This window comes from Bacillus rossius, chromosome 6, assembly GCF_032445375.1.
Source record: "Bacillus rossius redtenbacheri isolate Brsri chromosome 6, Brsri_v3, whole genome shotgun sequence".
In the NCBI taxonomy this organism is placed as follows: domain Eukaryota; kingdom Metazoa; phylum Arthropoda; class Insecta; order Phasmatodea; family Bacillidae; genus Bacillus; species Bacillus rossius.
This window is the reverse complement of record NC_086334.1, coordinates 53,495,929-53,520,703: the sequence shown is the minus strand read 5'-3', so window position 1 is coordinate 53,520,703 and position 24,775 is coordinate 53,495,929. Positions and strand designations below refer to the sequence as shown.

Genomic DNA, 24,775 nt, shown 5'->3' with positions numbered 1-24,775 from the left:
CAGACTGATGAAGTCCTGATGAAATTCTCATTTTGGATGTGCATACTATGCTGTTTTCGGAAATCACCCCTTGAAGTTATTCTTTCGTTGGAATGAGACGCGTTGTAAATGTTATCACCTGTAGCTACAAAATATGCAAATTGCTCCACAGGCATATTCCCTCTCATCGTAGTAAGACTTCGGTGCATGTGGAAGCCGCAGAACTCATTTGATTGTTTGGGTGTTGGCTGAATATCTCTTGGCTCTGCTACAGTTCTGTGTGGCTCTCCCTCAGTACCAGTTAGGGTTACTTGGGTCAATACCTGTCTTCTCAGGATCTCCAGACGGTCTGGAACATTCTCTTCATCGTAGGATTTGACGTAACGAATGAGTTGGTTTTCCTCTGTTATTGGAGGAATTATTTTTGTTGTGTCGTCTCCAATTTCAGTATTTTCGTGTGGCAAAATATTTCTGATTTTTGTAAGTCGTTTTCGCTGCAAATGGAAGCCACAAAACTCATTAGTTTTTGCAAGGGGTGGCTGAATATAAAACTCTTTTGGCTCTTCTACAATTGCACTTTGAAATGTTATTGTACCAGTCAGAATAATTGGGGTTAAGACAAATCTTTTCAGGAGCTCCAGATGGTCTGCCACATTCACTAAATCATATGAAAAGACTTGACGAATTGTTCTCTCTTCCTCTATTACTGCAGGAAAAGTTTCTACTGCGCGACTTCTCTCAACAGTTTCGATCTCAGGAATGTCCTGTACTTGGGCAAGATGAAGATTGGCACATACGTGTGTCCCTTCACAGCGGTGCACCACCACTGCCATCTCTACTGGTGCCCGCAAGTATTCTGCTTCTTCTAGTACTTGCACAGTTGTCTCGTGCAGATCTGAAGGAGCTCTTGCATACACCTCACCGTGGACTACTGCTGCAGTAAGAGGCATTTCATCAACCCACGTCTCTTCTGATTCCTCTTCAGCTGGCTCTTCCTGGTGATGTTGGTAAAATTTTAGCCATTCCTGTATGTCCTTGTTTGTGGCGATAAGAAGAAAAGGGACCTTGTGTACATACTGGTTTTCCACTACGAACACAACTACTGTCTTGAGGACTTCTAGAATTGACAAAGGTAGAGTTTTTAAAAAACTGTCGTCAGCAGGTGTCCTGCGAGCCAATCTTTTTGCCTTCCATTTTCTAAATTTTTTCATTAGCCGCTTCTTGAAGCTTATTTTTGTATGACTGCTGTCTTGCAAGTCCGTGGAAGAGTTCTCCATGTCATCGTCCTCGTGAAAGGGCATGATTTCTCCAATCACGTATTAGACTTGAAGGTATGTAGGTTTCGGCTATTTTTAAGTTTGTATTGATGTTTATCTGAAAAAAACAAATCAAAGGTAATCGTAAATCTAAAACTTAAATCCTATTTGTTTCTGAAAACGCAGTTTCATTAATTATGTAAAACCATTTTTAACGATTTACATATACAAATTTTGAAAACAAATAACAAGGTCATAATTTCCTAATAAGTAATAACATTTGAGTGAAATGGCTCTATATAACCATGAATTATTAACAGCTTCTGTAATTATTAACAGATTCTTTACTGAAACGAATTTAATTATTAAATACGCGAAACTTTAAATGAAAATGAAACTATCATTTATAAACCTACAAGGTGCAGTTAGCTAAATATCAAATATCCACAACGCAAATTACGGGAAGTTTTTCATTTGAGTAATCGGATGTAAATAATTAAGAAAAAAATACAAATTTGATTATTTAACTTTTGGCAAGCAAAACACCGTTTTAGGTTTCTATCAGAAGTATTGATTTTGCCGCTGTCTTTTATGTGAGTATGTTAAAGCATGAAATTTCATAAAAATTAATTGGAAAAGTACTTACATATTTCTTGAAACAATCCGACCGTTATTACTTCTTCGTAAATCAGTAATCCGCAATTAAAATCGCATATATTATTTCACTGTAGACATAAAATCTAACCACTGAAACTAGTGAAGTAACCAAGGTAACAATCTGTTGGTATGTCTGGTGTTTTGTTAATCTATCTGCATAGACAAAACTGTATGTGTATTGGTATGTTTATATATATATCTGCATATCTTCTTTCTTTATAGGTATTATGTTTTAATAGAAACTGTAACCAGAAAAAGTCAATCAATTTTTAAAATATATGACCACAAGTGCTTTTTTAAATTAAATTATCACTACTAGGAGAGACCATAAAAATCGTAAATGTATCAGATTTGACAGGATACCGCAAAATAATATATAAATATTTTTTGTTATTGCAACTCCTCAGAATATTTGTATTATTTTATTTTAGTTAATTTTAATAAAAATACAGCCAAGATATACATGAAAATATGACTTATTGTTTACGTGTAGTCATTAATTTTCTCCATTAAGACTTAATATTATATAAACACATAGATATGTAACAAATGTGGTCCTCTTACAACAACACAGCCTAAAATAGTGAACATATTTAATTATGCATATAACCACGACCTTCAAAATACAGAAGTCAAAATTGTTTAAAAAATTCCGATCAATCAATAAAAGATTCAAAATAATTTAATTTTTACATTACACCTGGCCACGATCTATCTTGATTTTTGACCAGTTCAAGTCGTTTAGGAAAATAAAACACAAATTTTAATATTTTCACTATATAATTTATGAATCTGCTGCCATATTAAAAACATAAAATCGAAATAAACTATGTAGTTTAAACCTTAGTTGCAAACAGTGCGGGCCAGCTTGCACTTTTAACTTCATCACGAATCAGTTATTGTAATATAATATAGTATAAGAGCAGGAAACCAGGGAAAATAAGCAATAAAAAACATGAATGCGTGGCCGTACGCGTATTAGAAGTTAAATATTATACAGATAGAGGTATAACACTCAGAAATGTTTAAATGGTAATTTTTTATATATTTGCCAATATTTACATAAATTTAAACAGCTGCCAATAACGATGTATAAGAGCAATCAGAAATTTACTTTGAAATTAAAAAAAAACTAGTATCAATTATTATGTTATTATATTTTTTAGGTACGTTTGGTATTGTATTTAATTATTCATATAATTTTTTAAAAAATATTTTGTTTGCTTGTATGTATTTATATGAGTTAAAAATCCATTCACGGGATATTTAATAATACATGTTAATAATATTGAAATATATTATATTTTTCTATTAATATATTTATAACCGCATAAGTTGTATAAAAGAGGCAGGCAATCGCAAATCATGAAGTATGTAAGCATTGTACGGAGTGCGTTCATATTAAATAAAACATATTTTATTTAGTTAACACCTGCTACTTGGTAGTCCTTAAAATTTGTCAGAATTTATTTTCAATATTCACAGGCTGGCATATAAAGAGCAGCTATCATGTTAATCACGGTCATTTACTAGTAGCTGTTTCTAGCGATTATAATTTGCTAAGTTTTGGTGACCGCGTGTAAATGTGGCTGCTCCTAGCAAGTCGTGGGGACTGTCACTGCCTCTGTCGTCGCGGGGGACAGTGACACCTTCACTTCCACACTGGGAAGGCCGCAGTTACACCACGCGTGTATCACTCCTGCCACACCGTGGTCACTGCTCCGTTGCCATGGCAGTAGTATGTAAATGGGGCCCCTGCGCCAGGCGGCAGGCGGTGGAGCCGGAGCCGGTGTCCGCCATCTTGGATTGTGACGTCACGGCGGCCATCTTGGATGACCTTGACCTTGACCTATGATTTTGACCTTGAATTTGATCCTCAAAACTTGCTAAAATTGGGCAAAAATTGCCCAAAATTCCTCAAGAATCGCCAAAATTTCAATTTTTGTGGAAAAAAATTCCGCCAAAAAATCTCAAAAATTTTGATAAATTGAAAATTCCCGTTTTCGAGGGAAAAATTTCCCGTTTCGAGGGAAAAATTCCCGTTTTTAGTCCTTAAAAATCCCAGCGACTAGAAAGTCCTAAAAGAGGCTTAAAACTCCTAAGAGATAGCCGCTTATAAGCCTCTGACGTCATCTAGGATTATGACCGCCATTTTGTTTTCCACCATTTTGAAACATGACGTCACCGTTGCAAATTCCGTTACGCCCGCCATCTTTAACTTTTTTATTTATTATCCGATTTTAATGAAAAAAAATAAAATTTATAAAAAATTTAATTAATAAACTTTTAATAATTTTTTTTAAAAAAAACAAACATTTACGTCACGGAGTTCGGAGTCCTCGGTTCGAACCCGACGAGTGCAAAAAAATTAAAATGATGACCGATACTTCCCCCGTGGTGGCTGCTGGCATACTGACCCCCACCACTTTTTGCCATTCATATATATCGTCACCTAGTATGACGTCATGTCTGCCATCTTGTCTTCGATGCTGGAAGTCATCATCATTGTATCGTCGGCGAGAGTGCGCTGACGCCATGTTAGTTTAGTTCTTATCCGCTAGAGTGCAGTAATAATTTATTACTGTGACACCCGCCATCTTGAAATTTGGCCGCCATCTTGAAAATCCGTAATTATTTAGCTAGAGATTCGGGAAAAGTTCCAAAATTCATTAAATAAATTTGTAATCTATATACTGATTGAATAGATCGATTCCTGTCCTCGGTTCGATCCATGCCCGATACAAAACAACTTTAATATTTTAAAAAAGTACCACTAAAGTGACAGGTTTGAGAAAATAAAAACACTGCAAGTTCTGTTAAAAAAAAAAAATTATTACATTAATTATACACTACTACAAGTACAAAAAAAATACACAGTCAAATTACTAAAGTTTTGTGGATTTCTCGATTCAAACAGTCTTCTTATTGTATGGACTAAGTCCTTTACATGACTTGAAATGTCTATTCAGTCTATCAGGTCGACATATTGGTACACCACAATTTTCACACAAAGACGAATTATCGACTTCATTAAAAGGACAGTGATATATTTCATGTTGTTTTGCACTTCGAATAGCTGCTAATGTTTTGTTACAAAATATACAGCTTGATTCTGATGAATGTACACCTAGTCTGTAACAATTCCTGAGGTGCCATTTTAATCTTCCATAGTGTATAAACTTGCTTAAACACCTGTTGCACTGATATTTAATGCGTTCAGAGTTACTACTACAATTGTGTATTACATAATCACGTAATTTCAAGTTTTTGATCTTCTCGCAGTACGTGCAGTCGGGTGATGGAACACCGTTGGATGCTCCTTCCTTCATCAATGCCACTGGAACTGTTGACAACCATTGTAACACTGCTGATATGTTAACTTCTGAAGCCTTTGAGGTCTGCTCTGCGGAAGATGTTGCACGTGTCGAAATCTCCTGCTGTGCTGAGAGAGCAGGTGTAGCTGTAGACGTCGTTGTCATCGTACTCTGCACTGATGATGGTAGACCTTCGATCCAGGTTGGTGTTGATACTGGTAATGATGCCATCGAGTTCTCAAGATTAGCTAGATACTGGTCTATTATGTTATACAAGTCTAACTATCCGATCCGTTCATCACCGCAGTCAGAGACAGACTGAAGCATAGAGTAAGTAAAGGGACTGAAGTCCGTTTTTTTTAATTTTTTTAATTTTTTATTTTTTTTCCTAACCTAACTAAAACTAAGTGTATTTTGTTTGGGAGGGTCTGGGTTAGGGAAGACCCTAGGTGCGTCCCAGGCCGAAGCCTTTACGCCTATTCATGCTGGGTTTAAGCCATGCAGACAAGGGAGCATGCATCGTGTGCTTGTTCGGGGATTGGCCAGCCATGGCTGTGATTGGCGCCATGACTAACTCCCCTTCTTAATACTAGACTATAACTAGATAAGTTGGGCCCAGGTAAAATCTCCATAGACAGAGGGAAAACCCTGGGCACTTTCATGCGGGATGCAAAATTTCGTGCATTAATTACAAGCAGGTTGGTTACAGGAACAGAAGGATGGTTCAGGAAGAAGAGTTGGTCAGAGTAGAAAGAGTCTACCATGCGGGGGTTGGGCTCTTGGACGGTTGTGTCCGCTTGTGGTGTTTAGGGGCACTGGTTTTTTGGGGGCGACTTAGTCGTTTCCCCCCAGCTGCCAGCCAGCTGAAAATTAATACTATTTTGTATTCTAAAACTAGATGACATGTGTTGTAGCGCATGTGTGAGCATTAAATGTTTTAATTACGTTAATTACCCGCGAGCTGAGACAAGGGCCTTACTCCGGAGAAACTATAGCTTCAGGTCGCCTGTCGCCTGTCAATGGCTGTCGGCACTTAGAGAAATTAGTTCGTCCGTCATTGCTTAACCCACTATCCCAGCATCTACGCATCCAGAGCTACGAGTAATTAATTTAAATAGTGTATCCGCGAGTTGGTGCAACAAGGAACACTCAGGAAGAGGGTACAGCCCATGTTGCCTGTCGCAAGTAGGGCAGACGGTCTGTTAGGGAAACTACCCAATTCCTTCATCGGAAGCCCTGAGGACCCAACTTCTACGCTTTAATTATCTACGAAGTTGTGTGCGCTTAGTGTTAGCTGTAGTGTGTGTAAGAACTGCCAGCATACTTGTGTGAAGTGCACTAGGATATCTGTGTAGTTTAAAATCGCGACTTGCCCTCGCTATGTTAAAGGATAGGGCAGAATTTTCTCGCCAGTCCGCAACCATTTGGTCGGGGTATGGCTTTTTCGGGAAAGCTGCAGAAAAAGAGGAGAGTTCCAGCTGCGCTGCGGAGGTGGACAGACGTGTCCCGGAGCTGCTCGCCGTGAACTTATATATCGTCGACGCCCAAGCTGTGGTTAGCACTTCTTAGTGCTACCCAGCGTTTTTGAAAGGTGCCTGTGTGCTACATGCGCACAGGCGGTAAAAGTAAGCTGCGCCAGGAGTAAGTGTGTGACGTCCAACGAACTCGGCAACACCCAAGGAGTTAGATCCCCTATAGCCTAGCCTGAACCCGGCTAACTAGCCCAGGGGGACGGTCAGTGGGTGGACCCGAGCGTCAGGTGACCACGGTCAATGAGTGATACTGTCGAGATGGTAGTTAGCGAGGCCCCTTCAGGGCCGACCAACAGCGACGAATCCAGCGGCTGGACAGTGGCCGCTGGCAAGCGTGCCAAGCGTCCGCACACGGAGGTGTCCGGTGCGGGCAGCAGCGACGACGAGGCGGGCCCCACCCCCCGCCCTCAGCAACCAACCGCGACCGCGACCGAGAGCGCCAAGAGGGCGCCGCGAATCAAGCCCCTGTTCGTTTTCCTCGACCAGGGGCACCAGTACCCAAGGGTGTACACCGCCCTAAAACAGGCCGTGCAGGAAAAATTCACCTGCCAGAACCGCGGCCGAGATGAGATCCAGGTCAATGTGGCCTCCGTCCCCGATTACCACAGGGCAGTCAAAGCACTGCAGGCTATCGGCGCCCAGCACTCCGTCCTTCTTCAGCGGGACGAAGTGCCGAAGAAATTTGTATTGCGCGGAGTGCACCGCCACACCCCATCTGAGTTCCTCCAGGAGGAATTCAACTCACTCAATCTGCCGGTCCAGAACCACTGGTTCCTGGAGAACCGGCAGCGCCGCGAAAAGTGCGATGCACTTGTAATAGAGGTGCCTCTGAGCTGCGACTCTGAGCGCATCTACGGCCTCAAAGAGTTCGCCGGCATGCTCGTGCGTGTCGACGACTACCGTCGCCCCTCAGGCCCCTCCCAATGTAGCGTCTGCCAACGCTACAACCACGTTGGCAAGGCCTGCCACGCGGCCCCTGTGTGCCGGTGGTGCAGCGGGCCACACCGCTCTCCCGACTGCCCCAATGGGGGCAACCAGGAGTACAAGAAGTGCGCGCATTGTAAGGAGGCACATTGCGCAAACTACAAGGGCTGCCAGGTCTATAAAAAAGAGACCCGCAGGCACCTTCCGCCCCAGGTGCGCAAGCAGCGCGAGCAGCAGTCTCGCCGCGACTTGCGCGATAACAGGCGAGCTGCAATGCAGCCCCAGCCGCAACCGATGCCACGGCCCCCTCCGGGCTACTTCGGCCCCCCACGGCAAAACCCCTGGGGTCCACCGAGGTACCCTCCTCCCCAGAGCTTCGGCGACTACCTGCAGCAGGCAGGTGGAAACCGATTTGCGCCCCTGGAGCAGCACTGCGAGCCCAGCTACAACGAGCTGGACTACCCAGTGCTGGCGAACAACCCCTGGCAGCGGAAGGGGTTCAAAAAACACCCGACGGGCCACAGAAATGGCCAAGGCAAGCCCCCGCGACCCACTCAGGACAGGCTCCCACAGCCTGGGCCGGACAGGCCGCGACAGCCAGCCCAGGATAAGCTCGTGGCAGCCAAGGCTGCGCCAGCCCCGGCGAGGCGCACGACCGCGCTCTCCCGACCGCAGGTATCCCCGGCACCTGAGACGAGCATGGCGGTAGACGCAGCTCCAGTGCTGCCAACTGCACCGCCCGCGCCCCAACAACAGCCAGCCTCGAAACCGGGCCTGGCTGACTTCCAGAAAGTGCTTGAGCAGTCGCGCACTTTCAACACAGATGAAAATCTGGCGGCCAAAATTGTCCCCATGTGCCAGCTTATGGTTATATGGTGCGACCCATCTGTTTCCCTAACAGAAAAAGTCCATGCGATGATGGGCTTCGTCCAGTCATTGGCTGCCAAGCTCAATGGCAGCCACTAGACAGGCCCCGAGTTGCGTATCAACCCCGGCCGATAGGTTAAGCCTACACTCCCTCCTCTTCTGGAATGCGCGTGGAATCAAACATAAATTACCGGAATTTATCCACCACCTGGAAAAATATAAAATCAAAATAGCTGCGATTAACGAAACATACTTGCAGCCGACCGACCGACTGACAATACTAAACTATATAGTTTATAGGCGCGATAGAGAGCACAATAGAAGGGGCGGAGTAGTGTGCCATTGCAGCATTCAGCTGGGCGTACACTCGTTTTTGCTTAACTATTTGTGTGTTGTTTTTTTTGTTTCGGCAAACTGAACGCTGGTTTATTTTTTTTTAAGAATTTCTGTTATGGGGGTAATTTATTTGTAATTTTGTCTTTAAGTGAAGGTATGTTTTGTTCTAACCATTTGTATTGTATTTTATTATCACATAATTATTATCCAATTTAAGTGCATCAAGAATCAAAGAAAAGAACTCTGAACAAATTTAATTATTTTAAAGTTTAATTAATTATATTTTCGTCAAGGCAGTGTACTATTCAGTTTTCGGAACTATTCTTTAAATTGTGCATTTGTAACTATGTTTGGCTAACTGTGTTATGCCATCTATGGTCACTTCCTTCTTCTTGGTGACCATCATGTGAAAAACTGTATTAATTTTCTGCTCTTTATTTATCCACCGCATCCATGCGGTAGTTTCAAGTTTGGGTAGCCGCCTATTGGGTGAGTTTTCGCAGATTTCTCTGGAAATCATGCTGGACATTTATTTTTAAATATTTCACCATGTAATTAGTCTTTTGAAATGTTTTTATAGCGGCCCACGAGTCATGGATCTGGAGTGCTTCCCTATGCCGGCCATGCTATGAACTACTTGTAACCCTTTGTTTGGAGTAGAGGATGTTCTCCTCTCTTTTCTGACGGCTACGGGATTCACTCACTCATGAATTCAGGAAAGTGATTCTTCGTTTTCATACTTCGCATAAAGCATGTGTTCGGCAATAAATGTGGAAAACCTACCTAAATTCATTTTATAAATTTTTCATCGTTTGTTTTTTTATTTTGTTTTGCTGACATAAATTTATGAATTAAAGTAACGTTAATATTTATTTAATGTTTTGGAGCCCCATATTTTTTTTAATTTTTTTAATTTAAGTAACAAATGTAACAAGTAACAAATGATATTCTATTTATTGTTTATGAAGATTTATAAATAACTAAGTAATACTGTAATACTCATAAAGTTTTTTTTAATATATCAAATATAACTGATGGTCTGAAAATGAGTTAGTTTCTATTTTAAAATATTACCCCCAAGTTAACCTAAAAAAAATATTTCTTATTATTTTGTGAGCTGGTGGCCTACCTTTGTGCCTAACTACTTTTTCAACCTTGAGTTAAGACACCATTGAGCCTAAGGTTCAGGGCAACTTCCACTACGAGCCTTTCTCGGAATGGTCAAACCTAGCCAGGCTGGGAAAGGTTGGTAGAGTAGCTCTAGTAGTTCACCGTAGCATAAAACATACTGTATGCCAGCTACCCATTTTTCAAAATTTAGAAGCTGTTGGAATAAGCTTAAACATTAACCAACAAAACATTAAACTCATTTCAATGTATGCTCCACCAGGTAGGTCCCTCAGCGTGGCGGATCTGGATGCCCTGTATGGGGCCGCTCCGAACTTCCTCGCTGTAGGTGACATTAATGCGAAACACCTGGAGTGGAATTGCAGGCGTGCGACGGCAAATGGCGGGCTTCTCTATGCGCATCAGCTTGATAAAAACTATCAGGTTCATGCTCCTACTGAGCCCACATTTGATTCAGGCAGACTGAACCAGCTGCCAGACATATTAGACATCGTGCTTAACAAGCGTGTCACCTCGGGGTTCGAACTCAAGGTCGTACACGACATGTCGTCCGACCATTTCCCTGTTCACTTACATTTCGACAGTGCAAACACGGAAACCAACCCGCCTCGTAAAATTCGGGACTACAAACACGCCGACTGGGAAGGATTTAAAACCCAAGTCGCGCAAAATTTGTCAGACATCGCGGACATAAATAATAGTGAAAGTTTAGACACCGCAATAACTAAATTTACTGCGAAAATCCAGGATGGTATAAGCCAGTGCATCCCAGAAAAGGAGGTTAAGTTAGTACACGACGAGCTGCCAGTATACATACGCGACTTTATATCGCGCAAAAACAGACTGCGTCGTGAATACACACGACGACGCACTATCCAAACAAAACAAAGAATCAATGAATTACAAATAATTATTTCAGACGAAATTTCACTGTGGCGAAGCAGCCAGTGGGAAGCAAAAATCGCTCGTTTAAATATTCAGGACGGGAGTGCCTGGACTATGACGAAGCGATTTTTAAATAAATCTGAAAAAATTCCGCCCCTTCAAACCAATAATGGCCTAGTCTTCAAACCCCTCGACAAAGCACAAGCATTCGCAAATACACTGGAAACAGCCTTTCAGCCAAACATAGTGCCTTGCGATAGGCAATACACAGCGCAAATTTACCGCGAATTGCGCGAAAAATTGCGCCAGCCCACTGTTTCTGAGCCTCTATTAACTCAGGCACAGGAAATCAAGCGAGCTATTAGGAAAATGAAGCCGCGAAAAGCACCTGGGAATGACGGTATACAAGCCATCGTTCTCAAACAGCTCCCAGATGAAGCCCTGGAATACTTAGCTGAATGCATTAATGCAATGCTCAGGCTCAGTATTTTCCCCTCCCAGTGGAAAGAAGCTAACGTAATAGTTTTCCACAAACCAGGCAAAGATAAAAAACTGCCCCAAAATTACAGACCAATAAGCCTGCTTAGTACTGTGTCAAAAATAGCCGAAAGCATAATATTGCATCGACTAAATTGCCACATACACGAAAATAACTTGCTGCCAAATGAGCAATTCGGCTTTCGCGGTGCTCATTCGACCGTTCACCAGCTAGTGCGTCTCACTGAAGAGATTACTAGTGCATTTAACGTGCAAGACTATGTTGTCGCGATGTTCCTAGACGTAGAGAAAGCCTTTGACAGAGTGTTTCATGCAGGGCTTCTCTATAAATTATACCAAGCTGATTTCCCTGACTGCTATGTCAAGCTAATCACGTCATACCTAGCAGGCAGAACCTTCAGAGTATCAACTGAAGGAGCCACATCAGACCTAAAACAGATCAGAGCAGGAGTGCCACAGGGCAGCATCCTAGGCCCTGTTCTATTCAATGTATATGTGCGTGACATGCCACGCCCCGCACATAGACTCGTCAAGTTAGGCTGCTATGCGGACGATACTGTCCTATATAGCAGATCACACAACCTACAGCTGGCCACGACTAGGCTGCAAGTTGCGCTCACTGAAATAGAACAGTGGTGCACAACGTGGCGCATTAAAGTGAACACAACGAAGTCAGAAGCTATTGTGTTCACTCGTAAACACCTCCCGCCAATAGACCGCAGGCCGCAACTGAGTCTGTTCAACGAACACATCCCGCATAAAGATGTGGTTAAATAGTTAGGTGTACACATGGATAGGAAATTAACATGGCGCCATCACATCGACACTAAGCGAGCACAGGCTCAGACTAGACTGTGCTCCTTGTATCCAGTTATGAGTAGACGATGTGGCAGCAGAGTCAAAACCGGCCTACTGCTCTACAAAGCCCTCATACGACCAATAATCACGTATGCAGCCCCTGTATGGGCCACTGCAGCAAAGACACACTTAATAAAATTACAGCGAATTCAGAATAGATGCATTCGAATCGCCACAGATGCCCCAGTGTACTGCCCTGTCGAAGCATTGCATCGTGAAACCAGATTGGAAACTTTGCAAGACTTTTACATTCGCACAACTCAGACTTTTTACGATAAATGCGTAAATAGTCTGAATCCACATATTACTTCTCTAGGAAACTATGATCCGGAAGTAGATCAGAAGTATAAAAGACCAAAATCAATCCTGGCGCACCGCCCGCCGTAGCTGCGGGCGAGATGCCCTCCGATTGGCCGCGACAGACAGCCAATCAGCGCGCGACCCCACTCCAACAAAACTAGTTCGCCTCCCGCGCTGCTCTGACCAACTCTTCTTCCTGAACCATCCTTCTTTCTCCCGTATTCAACCTGCCTGAAATTAATGCATGAAATTTGGCATCCCGCATGAAAGTGCCCAGGGTTTTCCCTGTGTCTATGCAGGTTTTACCTCGGCCCAACTTATCTAGTAGTTTAGTCAAGAGTTAAGAGTGAGGGGAGTTAGTCATGGCGCCAATCGCTGCCATGGCTGGCCAATCCCCTCCTAGCACACGATGCATGCGACCCTCTCCCTGCATGGCTAATCCCAGCATGACTAAGGCGTATAGGCTTCGGCCTGAGACGCACTTAGGTCCCTCCCTAACCCGGACCCCTCCCAAATACACTTAGTTTTAGTTAGGTTAAGGAAAAAAAAATTTAAATCGCGGAGCTCAGGCTCGAAAAAAGTCCGAGCTGCGCTGCCGAGGAGAGAGGACGTCTGACGGAGCTGCTCTGCCAGACCTTCCAGACCTTCAAGGAGCTGCACTGGAGTAACGTGTGAAGAGACTCGCCAAGTTGTGCTAGCACTCTAGTGCTACACAGCCACCAAACTCAGTCCCTGTGCGCCCAGTGCGCACAGGCGAAAGGTTTAAGTTGCTGTTAACTTGACTCAGACTAAAATGCGCCCAACTCACTGGTTACACCCGGGGACTAGTCCCCCTTGGCCTAACCGCTTGCGGTCAGTGGGTGAATCGGTGTAGATAGGCTGTGACGGACTAAGACAAAAGAGCACCGAAATGGACACTTCTGAGATGGCTCCCATACCCCTAGGCGACGGCACGAGCGACTGCCCATGGCAAACGGTCCAGGACAAGCGGCCGAAACGGAATCATGACGACATGACAGGCGTGGCCGGGGGCCCCTCACCCCCCGCGGCCTCCGCAGCGCCCTCAGCGCCCGGCGCGCTCTCAGCGCCCGCACAGCCGCAACAGGCAGCGACCAAACCTGGACGGAACCAAATCAAGCCGTTGTACGCACTCGTGGACGCCACCCACAACTACCCGGCGATCTACCGCGCCCTGAAGGGGTCCCTTCAGGACAAGTTCACGGTTTACAACCGTGGCCGCGATCAGCTACAGATACAGACCGCGAGCGTGCCCGAGTATCAACTGACAATCAGAGCCCTTCAGGCCATAGGCGCCCAGTTTTCAGTCCTACTTCAAAAGGACGAAATACCAAGCAAATTCGTGTTCAGGGGTGTCCACAGGGAGACCCCAGCCGAATTTCTCGCCGAAACGTTCCAGGACATGCGGCTGCCCGTGCAGTCGTTCTGGTTCTTGGAAAACCGGTATTCGCGTCAGAAATGCGATAAGCTCGTAGTCGAAGTCCCTCAGACTTGCGACAGTAACCAAATCCTTGCCATCCGGGAATTCGCGGGTATGAGTATCCGTGTTGAAAGCTACCGCCACCCGGAGGGGCCAAATCAATGCAGCAATTGTCAGCGCTTCAGCCACGTGGGCAAGGGCTGCAATTCCAAATCTGTCTGCCACTGGTGCAGCGGCCCGCACCGCGCTCCAGACTGCCCGCACGGGGGCAGCCGCAAATACGTATGCTGCGCCAACTGCAAAGGGAAGCATGCAGCCAACTACCGGGGCTGCCCGGTCTACAAGGCTGAATCGCGCCGTCACCTTCCGCCACAGACACGACGCGAGCGAGAGCGGCAATCGAAATATGACATGAGGGCAAATCGGCGTGCTGCAGCGGCAGCACAAACACCGCCCCAGCCACAAGGCCCCTCAGGCCAGCAACCTGGCAACCCGCGCCAGTACTCGGGCCCACCGGCACCACCCAACTCTGCCCCTGGGGCCCCCCTGCGCCCACCCAACTGGGGCAATACGTCCCCCAACCAGCACCAAACAGGTTCGCGCCCCTTGCGCAGGATCCGAACTACCGCGAAACAGAATGGCCAGTCTATGCCAACGACTACAGGCCTCGCCGACAGTTCCAAGGCCAGCCCGCGCCACACTTCAAGAAGCACCCGAGCGGCCACAAAAATGGCAAGGGTGCTGCACGCAAGCCGCGCGACACACCTGCGCCTCCCGCACCGCAGACTCCGGCCCAACCACGCAGCGAGCCGCAGAAGGCCCCCCCTGCACAGCCGCAGCAGGCCTCACCTGCACCTGCCGACACAATGGCAGTTGATGCCGCCCCGGGGACGTCATCGTCACCCCAGCCCACCCCCGCGCCCACACTAAAAAAACAAGTGCTGGAGGACTTCCTGCAGGTCTTGGAGAAATCTGAGACCTTCAAGTCAGACCCCAACCTGGCAGCGACCATCATGCCAATGTGCCAACTCATGGCCATATGGTGCAACCCGCAAACGGAGCTGCCAGACAAAATACAGGCCACAATGGGCTTCGTAAAACTTCTCACTGCTCGCCTCAATGGCAGCAAATAATTCCGGACCGTACCAAACGCAATCGGCCGGAAACACTAATAATAGTCTATACAAAATCCTTTTCTGGAATGCACGTGGAATTAAGAATAAAATATCAGAATTTACTCATCACTTAAATAATTATAAAATTGATATCGCGGCAATCAACGAAACATTTTTGCGTCAGGCAGACCGACTTACTATATTAAATTATGTCATCTATAGGCACGATAGGGCTAATGATGCCAGAGGCGGAGGCGTTGCTATAGCTGTACATAGGCGAATTAAACATGCAGAATGCCAGCTCCCACAGTTCCCTAACTTGGAAGCTGTAGGCATTAACCTGGCCATTAATAGACAACAAGTTAAAATAATTTCCATATATGCTAAGCCAGGCCGATCACTTACCGTGGCAGACCTGGAGGCTTTATACAATGTAGGTCCGTGTTTCCTGGCTATCGGGGACATAAATGCTAAGCTTATAGAGTGGAACTGCAGGCGCACTACAGCGAACGGTAGACTGCTCTATACGCATCAACTTAACAGAAATTACCATGTGCATGCTCCCTCAGAGCCTACTCATGACACAGGCCAAATAAATTCTTTACCTGACATACTGAACATAGCTATTAATAAGCGTTTTAATACAGGTTTCGAGCTGGAAGTAGTGCATGAAATGTCCTCAGACCACTTCCCAGTTCACATTCTATTCGACAATGCGAACACAGAAACCAACACGCCCCGCAAAACTAAAGACTATCACCGCGCCGATTGGAAGGGCTTTCAAAATCATTTAATACATGCCTTGCCTGACGCTACAGAGCTTAATATTACAACAGGCAATGAATTGGAGGCGGCGATAGTTGACCTCACAACAAAAATACAAGACGGGATAACCACGTGCATACCAGAAAAGGAGATTAGGTTAGAGCATGACGAGCTGCCAGCATACATCTCGCAATTAATAGCACAAAAAAGCCGCCTACGTAGACGGTACACGAGACACAGACAGGCCGAAACCAAGCGCCGAATAAATGAATTAGAGACAGTAATATCGGAAGAAATAGAACTCTGGCGCGCCCGCTCATGGGAACACAAAATTTCTAAACTCAAAATCCAGGACAATAGCGCCTGGACTATGACGAAACGCATACTTAATAAATCACAGAAAATTCCTCCCCTACAAACTGACACGGGAATAGCTTTCAAATCCGCGGACAAGGCAGAAGCCTTTGTAAAAACACTGGAAACTGCATTCCAGCCGCACAACCAGCCTTGCGATAGGTAATTCACTGCCCACATATATAGGGAATTACGCACTAAACTACAACAACCAGTGCTAGTGGAACCGACACTCACCTTCGCACAAGAAATTAAAAGGGTCATTAAGCAAATGAAACCCAGAAAAGCCCCCGGAAATGATAGCATCCAAGCTATTGTTTTAAAACAACTCCGAGACGAAACGCTGGAATACTTAGTTGCATGTATTAATGCAATATTAGTATTACAACACTTCCCCACGCAATGGAAAGAGGCAAATGTAATTGTCTTTCACAAACCAGGGAAAGACAAATCCCTCCCGCAAAACTACAGACCAATAAGTCTCTTAAGCACGCTGTCAAAAGTAGCCGAACGTATTATATTACATAGGTTAAATATACACATACGTGAACATAACATCCTGCCCAACGAGCAGTTTGGTTTTCGCGCAGCGCATTCCACAATAAAGCCACTAGTTCGCCTCACAGAGGAAATAACTAGCGCATTCAATGTCGAAGATTATGTAATTGCTACATTTCTAGATGTTGAAAAAGCATTTGACAGAGTCTTTCACGCAGGTTTAATACACAAATTGTACGAAACAGGTTTCCCTGACTGTTACGTAAAATTAATAGCATCATACCTGGCCAATAGAACATTTAGAGTAACTGCAGAAGGCACTAAATCTACACTCAAACACATACATGCCGGCGTACCACAAGGCAGCATTTTAGGGCCAGTATTATTCAATGTGTATGTAAGTGACATACCCAAACCAGAACACCGCCTCGTGAAACTAGGCTGCTATGCAGACGACACGGTTCTGTATAGCAGATCACATAATCTGCGCCTAGCTACGACTAGACTGCAAACCGTGCTAGATGCAATGCAACAGTGGTGCACAAAATGGCGCACTAAAATTAATACCACCAAGTCAGAGGTAGTAATATTTACACGCAAAAATCTACCGCAACCAAACAACAGGCCACAGCTCACCTTATTTGGCGAAAATATACCGCACAAGGATGCAGCTAAATACTTAGGAGTCATTATGGACCGCAAACTACTATGGCGAAACCATATAGACACCAAGCGTGGCCAAGCATATGGGAGAATGAGCTCACTCTACCCAGTAATGAGTAGGCGCCTGGGGGGCACTGTGTACAATGGCCTGGCCCTGTATACTGCCCTCATCAGACCTATAATTACTTATGCAGCCCCCGTGTGGGCCACAGCAGCCAAAACACATTTACTAAAACTGCAGCGAATACAAAATAGATGCATTCGTATCGCCACAGATGCCCCCAGATACTGCCCAGTAGAGGCACTCCATCGGGAAACGGACATGGAGACATTACACGATTTCTACATTCGAACTACACAAACATTTTACGATAAATGTGCGACAAATCAAAACCCACTTGTTTCATCCTTCGGACAATATGACCCGGATGAAATAATTAAGTTTAAGCGACCGAAAATGGTACTCGCGCACCGACCACCGTAGTGATCTGTCATTGGCCGGACCCTTCGGCCAATCACAGCGCGCCTACGCGTCCACCCGGCCACGCTTGACGCAGCTTTCCCGGTCGCTTCAGGAACGCGAGAGAGGACGGACGTGAGAAGAGGAGCTCCGCGCACTAGTATAGTCTGTGTACTTGTACACAGGCCAGAGGTGGTATAGAGAATATAGGCTAAGAGTGTAAGCACACAAAACGCCCGGGGCGTAGCTGCCCCTACAGCCTAGCCGCAAACCCTGATTAATTTCAGGTTTGTTGGTCAGTGGGTGCGAGTGTGTTGTAGGATGTCTACTGTACAGAGAGATAACAGTACAGAGATACAGATGGAGGGAATTAATGTGCCCTTGCCGAGTGAGGACGAGGCAGAGATGAGCAGCGATGACGGATTCATCACAGTCTCGAGCAAGAAGGTGAAAACAGGGGAAAACCGCGACATGCTGCGTCCCCCCCCCCTCACCAACCCCGCCATCGCGCGCCAGCACGCTGAGCGTGCGCGTAAACAACCGCGGCGACAGGGTGGCGCCTCAGCCATCCAGCCGGCTGCGAGTGCAAATACAGGCACGATCCCTGCGCCACAGAACCCTGCCCCTCAGGCAAAGAAAGTACAGGTAAAACCCCTGTTTGTATTTGTAGACCAAGGCCACAGCTACCCGGTCATCAAAGCTGCACTGGACGCAGCTCTCCATATGACATGGACGTGCGTAAGTCGAGGCCACGATCAATTAATGATCCACACTGCCACGATAGAGGACTACCATCGTGCAGTACAGGCATTAGAGCAGGCAGGTGTGCAGCACTCTGTTCTACTGCAGCCAGACGAGATCCCTAATAAATTCGTCTTTTGTCGGGTGCACAGCAGCATCGACAAAGAATTTATCCAGGCAGAGTTCGTAAAAATGGGCCTGCCCGTACAGAACTTCTGGTTCCTATGCAACAGGCAAACCAGGCGCCCAATAAATAAACTTGTGGTCGAGCTCCCGAAGGCCGTAAACTCAAATAGGATTTACGCCATAAAAACATTCTGTAACCTCAGCATTCGTGTCGAGGACTACCGCCACCCGAAAGGTCCCATGCAGTGTGGCAACTGCCAGCGTTTTGGGCATCCCACGAAAGGCTGCAGAGCATCTCCTGTGTGCCGCTGGTGCAGCAAGGGCCATAAAACAGAGAATTGCCCCGAGGGAGGGGACAGGAACAAGGCAAAGTGCGCGAGCTGCAAGGGCCCGCACTGCGCCAACTACAGAGGGTGCCAGGCTTACAAGCGTGAAAACTGGCGCTATCTCCCGCAGGAGGAACGCAAGGAAAGGGAGCTGCAGTCAAAGCGTGCAATTCGCGAAAACAAGCGAGCTGCAGCTGCGGCGCAAACACACTTTCAGTCACAACAAGCTGGGTCGTCCAGCTACCAGCCCCAGCCCCCCAGACAGGTATGGCGCGGCCCCAGCTGCCCTGCTCCTCAACAGTGGCAGAGACCCAACCAGTACTCGGTGCTGGACGACAGGTACGAGTTGGAATACCCTGTTGTGGCCAACTCTTGGAGGCCCAGAGGGCAGCCTCAGCCCCAGAGAGCCCCGAAAAAACACCATTCGGGACATAAAAATGGAAAGGGGAAGAGGGCCCCGGAGGAACAGCCTGCTCCAAGGCAGGTACAGCCTTCCCCGCAGCACCCCGCCCCCCCCCCCCTCCCCCGTCAAACCACGCACGAAGCCAATCCCAGTGGCGTCCCGGGTGAATCACGAGCACGAGGACACTGGAATGCAGATCGAGTCAGCGCCTGCAGTGTTTCCAACTGCTCCGCTGCAGCCCAGCTCCACTCGTAAGCAAGGTCCCGACCCTAAGGCATTTCTAAAGGTCGTGGGCCAGTCCAAAACATTTATTGAGGACCCAAACCTGTCCCAGGCCCTTGAGCCGATGTGCCAACTCATGGCCATCTGGTGCGACGCGGCCATGTCCCTTGAGGAAAAGATACAAGCCACCATGGGCTTCGTGCAGACACTAGCGGCCAGCTTCAATGCCGCACACCCCTAATTTAGGTCCTGTCACGAACACTAATCCCGTTGACAGTAGTTTAGGTACCATCCTCTACTGGAATGCACGAGGAATTAGAAACAAAATAATCGAGTTTACAGATCATTTACTAAAATATAAGATTAAAATCGCGGCCATCAATGAGACTCACCTAATACCAACAGATAGATTAACGATATCAAACTATAATGTTTACAGGCGCGACCGTGACACCAGAAGCGGAGGGGTGGCCTTAGTGGTCCACAGAAGCATTAGGCACACAGAATTTTATTTACCTGCATTTAATGAATTAGAAACTGTTGCAATAAATATTAAAATCAACAACCAACACATAGTACTTATTTCCATGTATGCACAGCCGGGTAGGTCTCTCACTTTAAATGAGCTGGACATATTATATGGCTCAGCTCCTGCATTTTTAGCAGTTGGCGATATTAATGCCAAGCATAAGGATTGGAACTGTCGGAGCAACACAGCCAATGGCTTCCTGCTGCAACGGCATGAGTCTAATAAAAATTATCAAGTATATGCTCCCTCAGAGCCCACACACAATATCGGAGCACTAAGGCAAACCCCCGACATACTAGATATCGTTTTACATAAGAGAGTCCAAACGGGATTCGAACTCAGAGTCGTCCATGAAATGTCGTCTGACCACTTCCCAGTACATTTAATATTCGATGACGCGGACACTGACACCAATCCGCCGAGAAAAATCAAAGACTATAAAAAAGCTGACAGGCGAGGCTTTCAGACGCATCTATTAGATAACGTGCCCGCAGCCGATGCTGCCAACCTAGAAACTAAAGAAAGTATTGAAACAGCAGTAACAGAACTCACAGTAAATATACAAACTGCAATAAACTCGTGCATCCCAGAAAAGGAGGTTAAGTTTAAGCAGGGAGAGCTGCCGGCATACATAAGGGACTTAATATCACAGAAAAGTTGACTAAGGCGCGAACATACTAGGCATAGACAGCGTGACATTAAAGCGCGTATTAATGAATTACAAAGAATAATTTCCGATGAGATAACTCTGTGGAGGGACAGCCAATGGGAGGCGAAAGTCTCCCAGCTCCAGGTGCAAGATGGTAGCACCTGGAGTATGACAAAGCGGTTCCTCCACAAGACAGATAAAATTCCTCCATTACAAACCCATACTGGAGTCACTTATACACCAATAGATAAAGCACAGGCATTCGCGGACACATTAGAAGAAGCATTTAAACCTAATATCGAGCCCTGCGACCCAATATTTAATGCAATGATATATAGGGAATTAAGAATTAAACTAAATCAGCCTATAACTTCATAGCCTTATCTAACTCAATCGCAGGAAGTTAAGCAGGCTATTAAACGTATGAAACCGCGTAAAGCTCCGGGAATAGATGGCATACAGGCAGTTGTCCTTAAGAAACTGCCTGATGAAATTCTAGAGTACTTAGCTGAATTAATACATGCCATGTTTAAATTGCAATATTTCCCTTCACAATGGAAACAGGCCAACGTAATGGTATTTCATAAGCCTGGTAAAGATAGAACAATGCCACAAAACTATCGGCCAATTAGCTTACTAAGTATAATGTCAAAGGTAGCTGAGTACATAATTTTGCAACGACTCAATACTCATATTAAAGAACGCAACATATTGCCGAATGAACAATTCGGATTTTGCAGCGCGCATTCCACTACGCAACAACTAGTACGCATGACGGAAGAAATAGTAACAGCGTTTACATGAAACAGTTATAATGTAGCAACGTTTCTAGATGTAGAGAAAGCTTTTGATAGAGTCTTCCACGCAGGCTTAATCTATAAACTATACCAAGCCGATTTCCCCGACTGCTATACAAAATTATTAGCCTCGTATTTAGCCAATCGCTCGTTCAGATTCACTACAGAGGGGGCACTGTCAGACGAGAAACGAATCAGAGCAGGCGTTCCGCAAGGTAGCATACTGGGACCTATTTTATTTAACATTTACATACACGACATGCCTAAACCTGAACATCGCCTAGTACAGTTTGGCCTATACGCCGACGATACAGTATTGTTTAGTAGGTCACGCAACTTAAATCTTGCAACAGAAAGGCTTCAAACTGCGTTAAACTCACTAGAAAATTGGTGCACGAAATGGCGAATTAAAGTTAATCCTACAAAGTCCCAAGCCATTGTTTTTACGCGGAAACATCTCCCGCCACTAGAAAATAGGCCGCAATTAACGCTATCAATGCAGAAATACCGCACAAAAACGTAGTAAAATATTTAGGCGTACATATGGATCGTAAATTACTATGGCGCGACCATATAGAAGCAAAAAGAAAGGCGGCATTCACGAGATTAATGACACACTATCCATTCATGAGTCGACGACGAGGTAGCTCAGTTAAAAACGGATTGACCATATATAACGCGCTAATTAAACACATTATTACCTATGCGGCACCAGTGTGGGCAACAGCAGCAGAATCCCATCTGAAAAAGCTACAAAGAATACAGAATAAGAGCATTCGTATCGCGACTGAAGCACCTGTGTATTGTCCCGTCAGGGCCATGCATAGGGAGCTAAAACTCGAATTATTAAAGGATTATTATGTTAGGACTACTCAGAAATTCTATGATAAATGTAAATTAAGTGAAAATCCGTTTATTTCCTCCCTTGGCGACAAAGATCCGGATTTGCATCGGAAATATAAAATGCCGGTTTCAATCCTGGCTCACATGCCCCCGTAGCTGCGCTGTGGTTGGCCGACTCGCCCGGCCAATGAAAATACTACTCGCGAATTACAATGTAACTTCAAGTTAATTTATACTTAATTACAATAATAAATAGTTAGGCTACCAAACGTAGCGACAAAGAGTGTCGTACTGCATTGAACCTGCCCTCTGCCCTCGCATTCAGTGAAAGTAAACACCGATCGAGCTGGGGATGCCGATACGAGTGGCATGCTGCTTGCTGCCGGGCATGGTAGGCCTGTGGTGCGTCGCGACGATATAATTTAAAATTAGTGGTAGAAGTCGTGTCCTGTGATACGTGTTTGCCCGGATTGTCAGTGCAAATAAACACCGATCGAGCTGGGGATGCCGATACGAGTGGCATGCTGCTTTCCGTTGGGTAGCACTGCTGCAGGGCATGGCTACTTAAAATTTTAAATATTTAAAACAATAATACGAGTGCTCTGTTCTCATTCGCCTGTGACGTTATATGTTGGCAGTTCTACCACTATATTTAAGTGCGTAGATATTAAGATACTAAATAAAGTAATATAATATATTAGGCTAAGAGAGAAAAATTAAAAACAATAAAAACAAAAACAAAAAAAATCAAATAAAATACCAAAAATATAATAGTTTAATTCATATTAAGTTATTAGCTTTAAAATATCTTAAATTATGTAGCCTACGTTCCGCACTAGCAGAGCGTACACATAGTGAAATATGTTCTGTTTGTGTATGTTTAGTAAGTAAGGTGTTCTAATTTTTTTTTAGTTTAGGTGCTACTGGAGGCGGAGTGGGTGGCCCGGTGTGGCCAGCCACCACCAGGGGCGCTTGCGTCCCTGGTCAGAAGATCCAGAACTGCAGAACAACAAACAATGCGGACATTTAAGTCCAAGCGCCCAAACCCCGCATGGTAGACTCTGCTCTGACCAACTCTTCTTCCTGAACCATCCTTCTTTCTCCCGTATTCAACCTGCCTGAAATTAATGCATGAAATTTGGCATCCCGCATGAAAGTGCCCAGGGTTTTCCCTGTGTCTATGCAGGTTTTACCTGGGCCCAACTTATCTAGTAGTTTAGTCTAGAGTTAAGAGTGAGGGGAGTTAGTCATTGCGCCAATCGCTGCCATTGCTGGCCAATCCCCTCCTAGCACACGATGCATGCGACCCTCTCCCTGCATGGCTAATCCCAGCATGACTAAGGTGTATAGGCTTCGGCCTGAGACGCACTTAGGTCCCTCCCTAACCCGGACCCCTCCCAAACACACCTAGTTTTAGTTAGGTTAGGGAAAAAAAATCGGAGTGGGAGTCAGTCGTGGACCCGGCACGAGAGGCAACGGACGTGTTGTTGACGTCACTCCGGGACGGTGAGATTTAACGGGCGCGGTATTTGCAGGAGCTCTAGACTTTCCCATGCCGAAGCGATTTCAGCTCTGCAGTCGAGTTTGTTACTTTGTCATTCAGTCGCGTGCTCTCATCTTGTCATTTTTGCTCACGTGTGTTCTTCACTCAATTTTTGCGAGTCGCGGTTTATTTTTGCAAACTGGACATTCGCCGTCGTATTTTCTGTGATTTTACATCTCCTGCCGGTCATTGCCGTGTACAGTCAGACAGACATCCTATTGCGCGCGGGTCTTAGAGAATTCCATTCCTTACAGTGTGAGTAATACTCGTCACGGGCGGGACGTCCCGTATGTTCATTACCATATTAGTGCGGGGAACCGGGCTTCGCCCAATAAAGATATAGTCACGGGCGGAAACGCGGCAGCCCCATGTAAAGTGTTCATCTTCTTGAGGATAAAGAACCAGGAAACTTTATTCGATTTGTTCTCATTTCATTTCTGGAGACTAAGTCCCTCGGCCACGCGGCCCGGACCCCTCTCTACCGAACCCTGAGTAGCCGGCAGGATGGAAGCATGTCAGGGACTAGTCGACCAGCCGACGACAATTTAGTTAAGATAACTAATTATCTCTCCTGGAATTATTCTGGGAAGCCTACGATTCACTCGTCCTTCTGGACATACCCGAATACTCACGTTGGCAAGCCTTCTTTTCACAGACGAGAGAGCCAAACCCGAAGTTCCCCAAAGTTCATGCTCGCTTTTTTTTTCTTCCGTACCACAACATGTGTATTTATTTGGGGGAAACCGTTTACATGATTTGACAGTATCTT

At 45.5% G+C, this 24,775-nt stretch overlaps 1 protein-coding gene across 1 annotated transcript; it reads left to right on the top strand.

Moving 5' to 3' along the window:
• The first annotated feature begins 13,546 nt into the window (after positions 1-13,546).
• On the top strand, positions 13,547-24,007 carry LOC134533441 (neurofilament heavy polypeptide-like). The gene is made up of 7 exons (XM_063370964.1): positions 13,547-13,995; positions 14,107-14,254; positions 14,409-14,567; positions 14,650-14,993; positions 18,148-18,274; positions 19,238-19,504; positions 23,999-24,007. Exons 1-7 carry the CDS (start codon positions 13,547-13,549, stop codon positions 24,005-24,007), a joined length of 1,503 nt encoding a protein of 500 aa, XP_063227034.1.
• Positions 24,008-24,775: the final 768 nt, after the last annotated feature.

Bases quoted from the DNA above. Each gene is read 5' to 3' on its own strand.
- LOC134533441 (XM_063370964.1), top strand. From the start codon at position 13,547: ATGACAGGCGTGGCCGGGGGCCCCTCACCCCCCGCGGCCTCCGCAGCG. The intron at 14,568-14,649 runs GTTCGCGCCCCT...CCTCGCCGACAG, and splicing joins CCCCAACCAGCACCAAACAG to TTCCAAGGCCAGCCCGCGCC. The intron at 14,994-18,147 runs GTGCCAACTCAT...AGTGTGTTGTAG, and splicing joins GCAGCGACCATCATGCCAAT to GATGTCTACTGTACAGAGAG.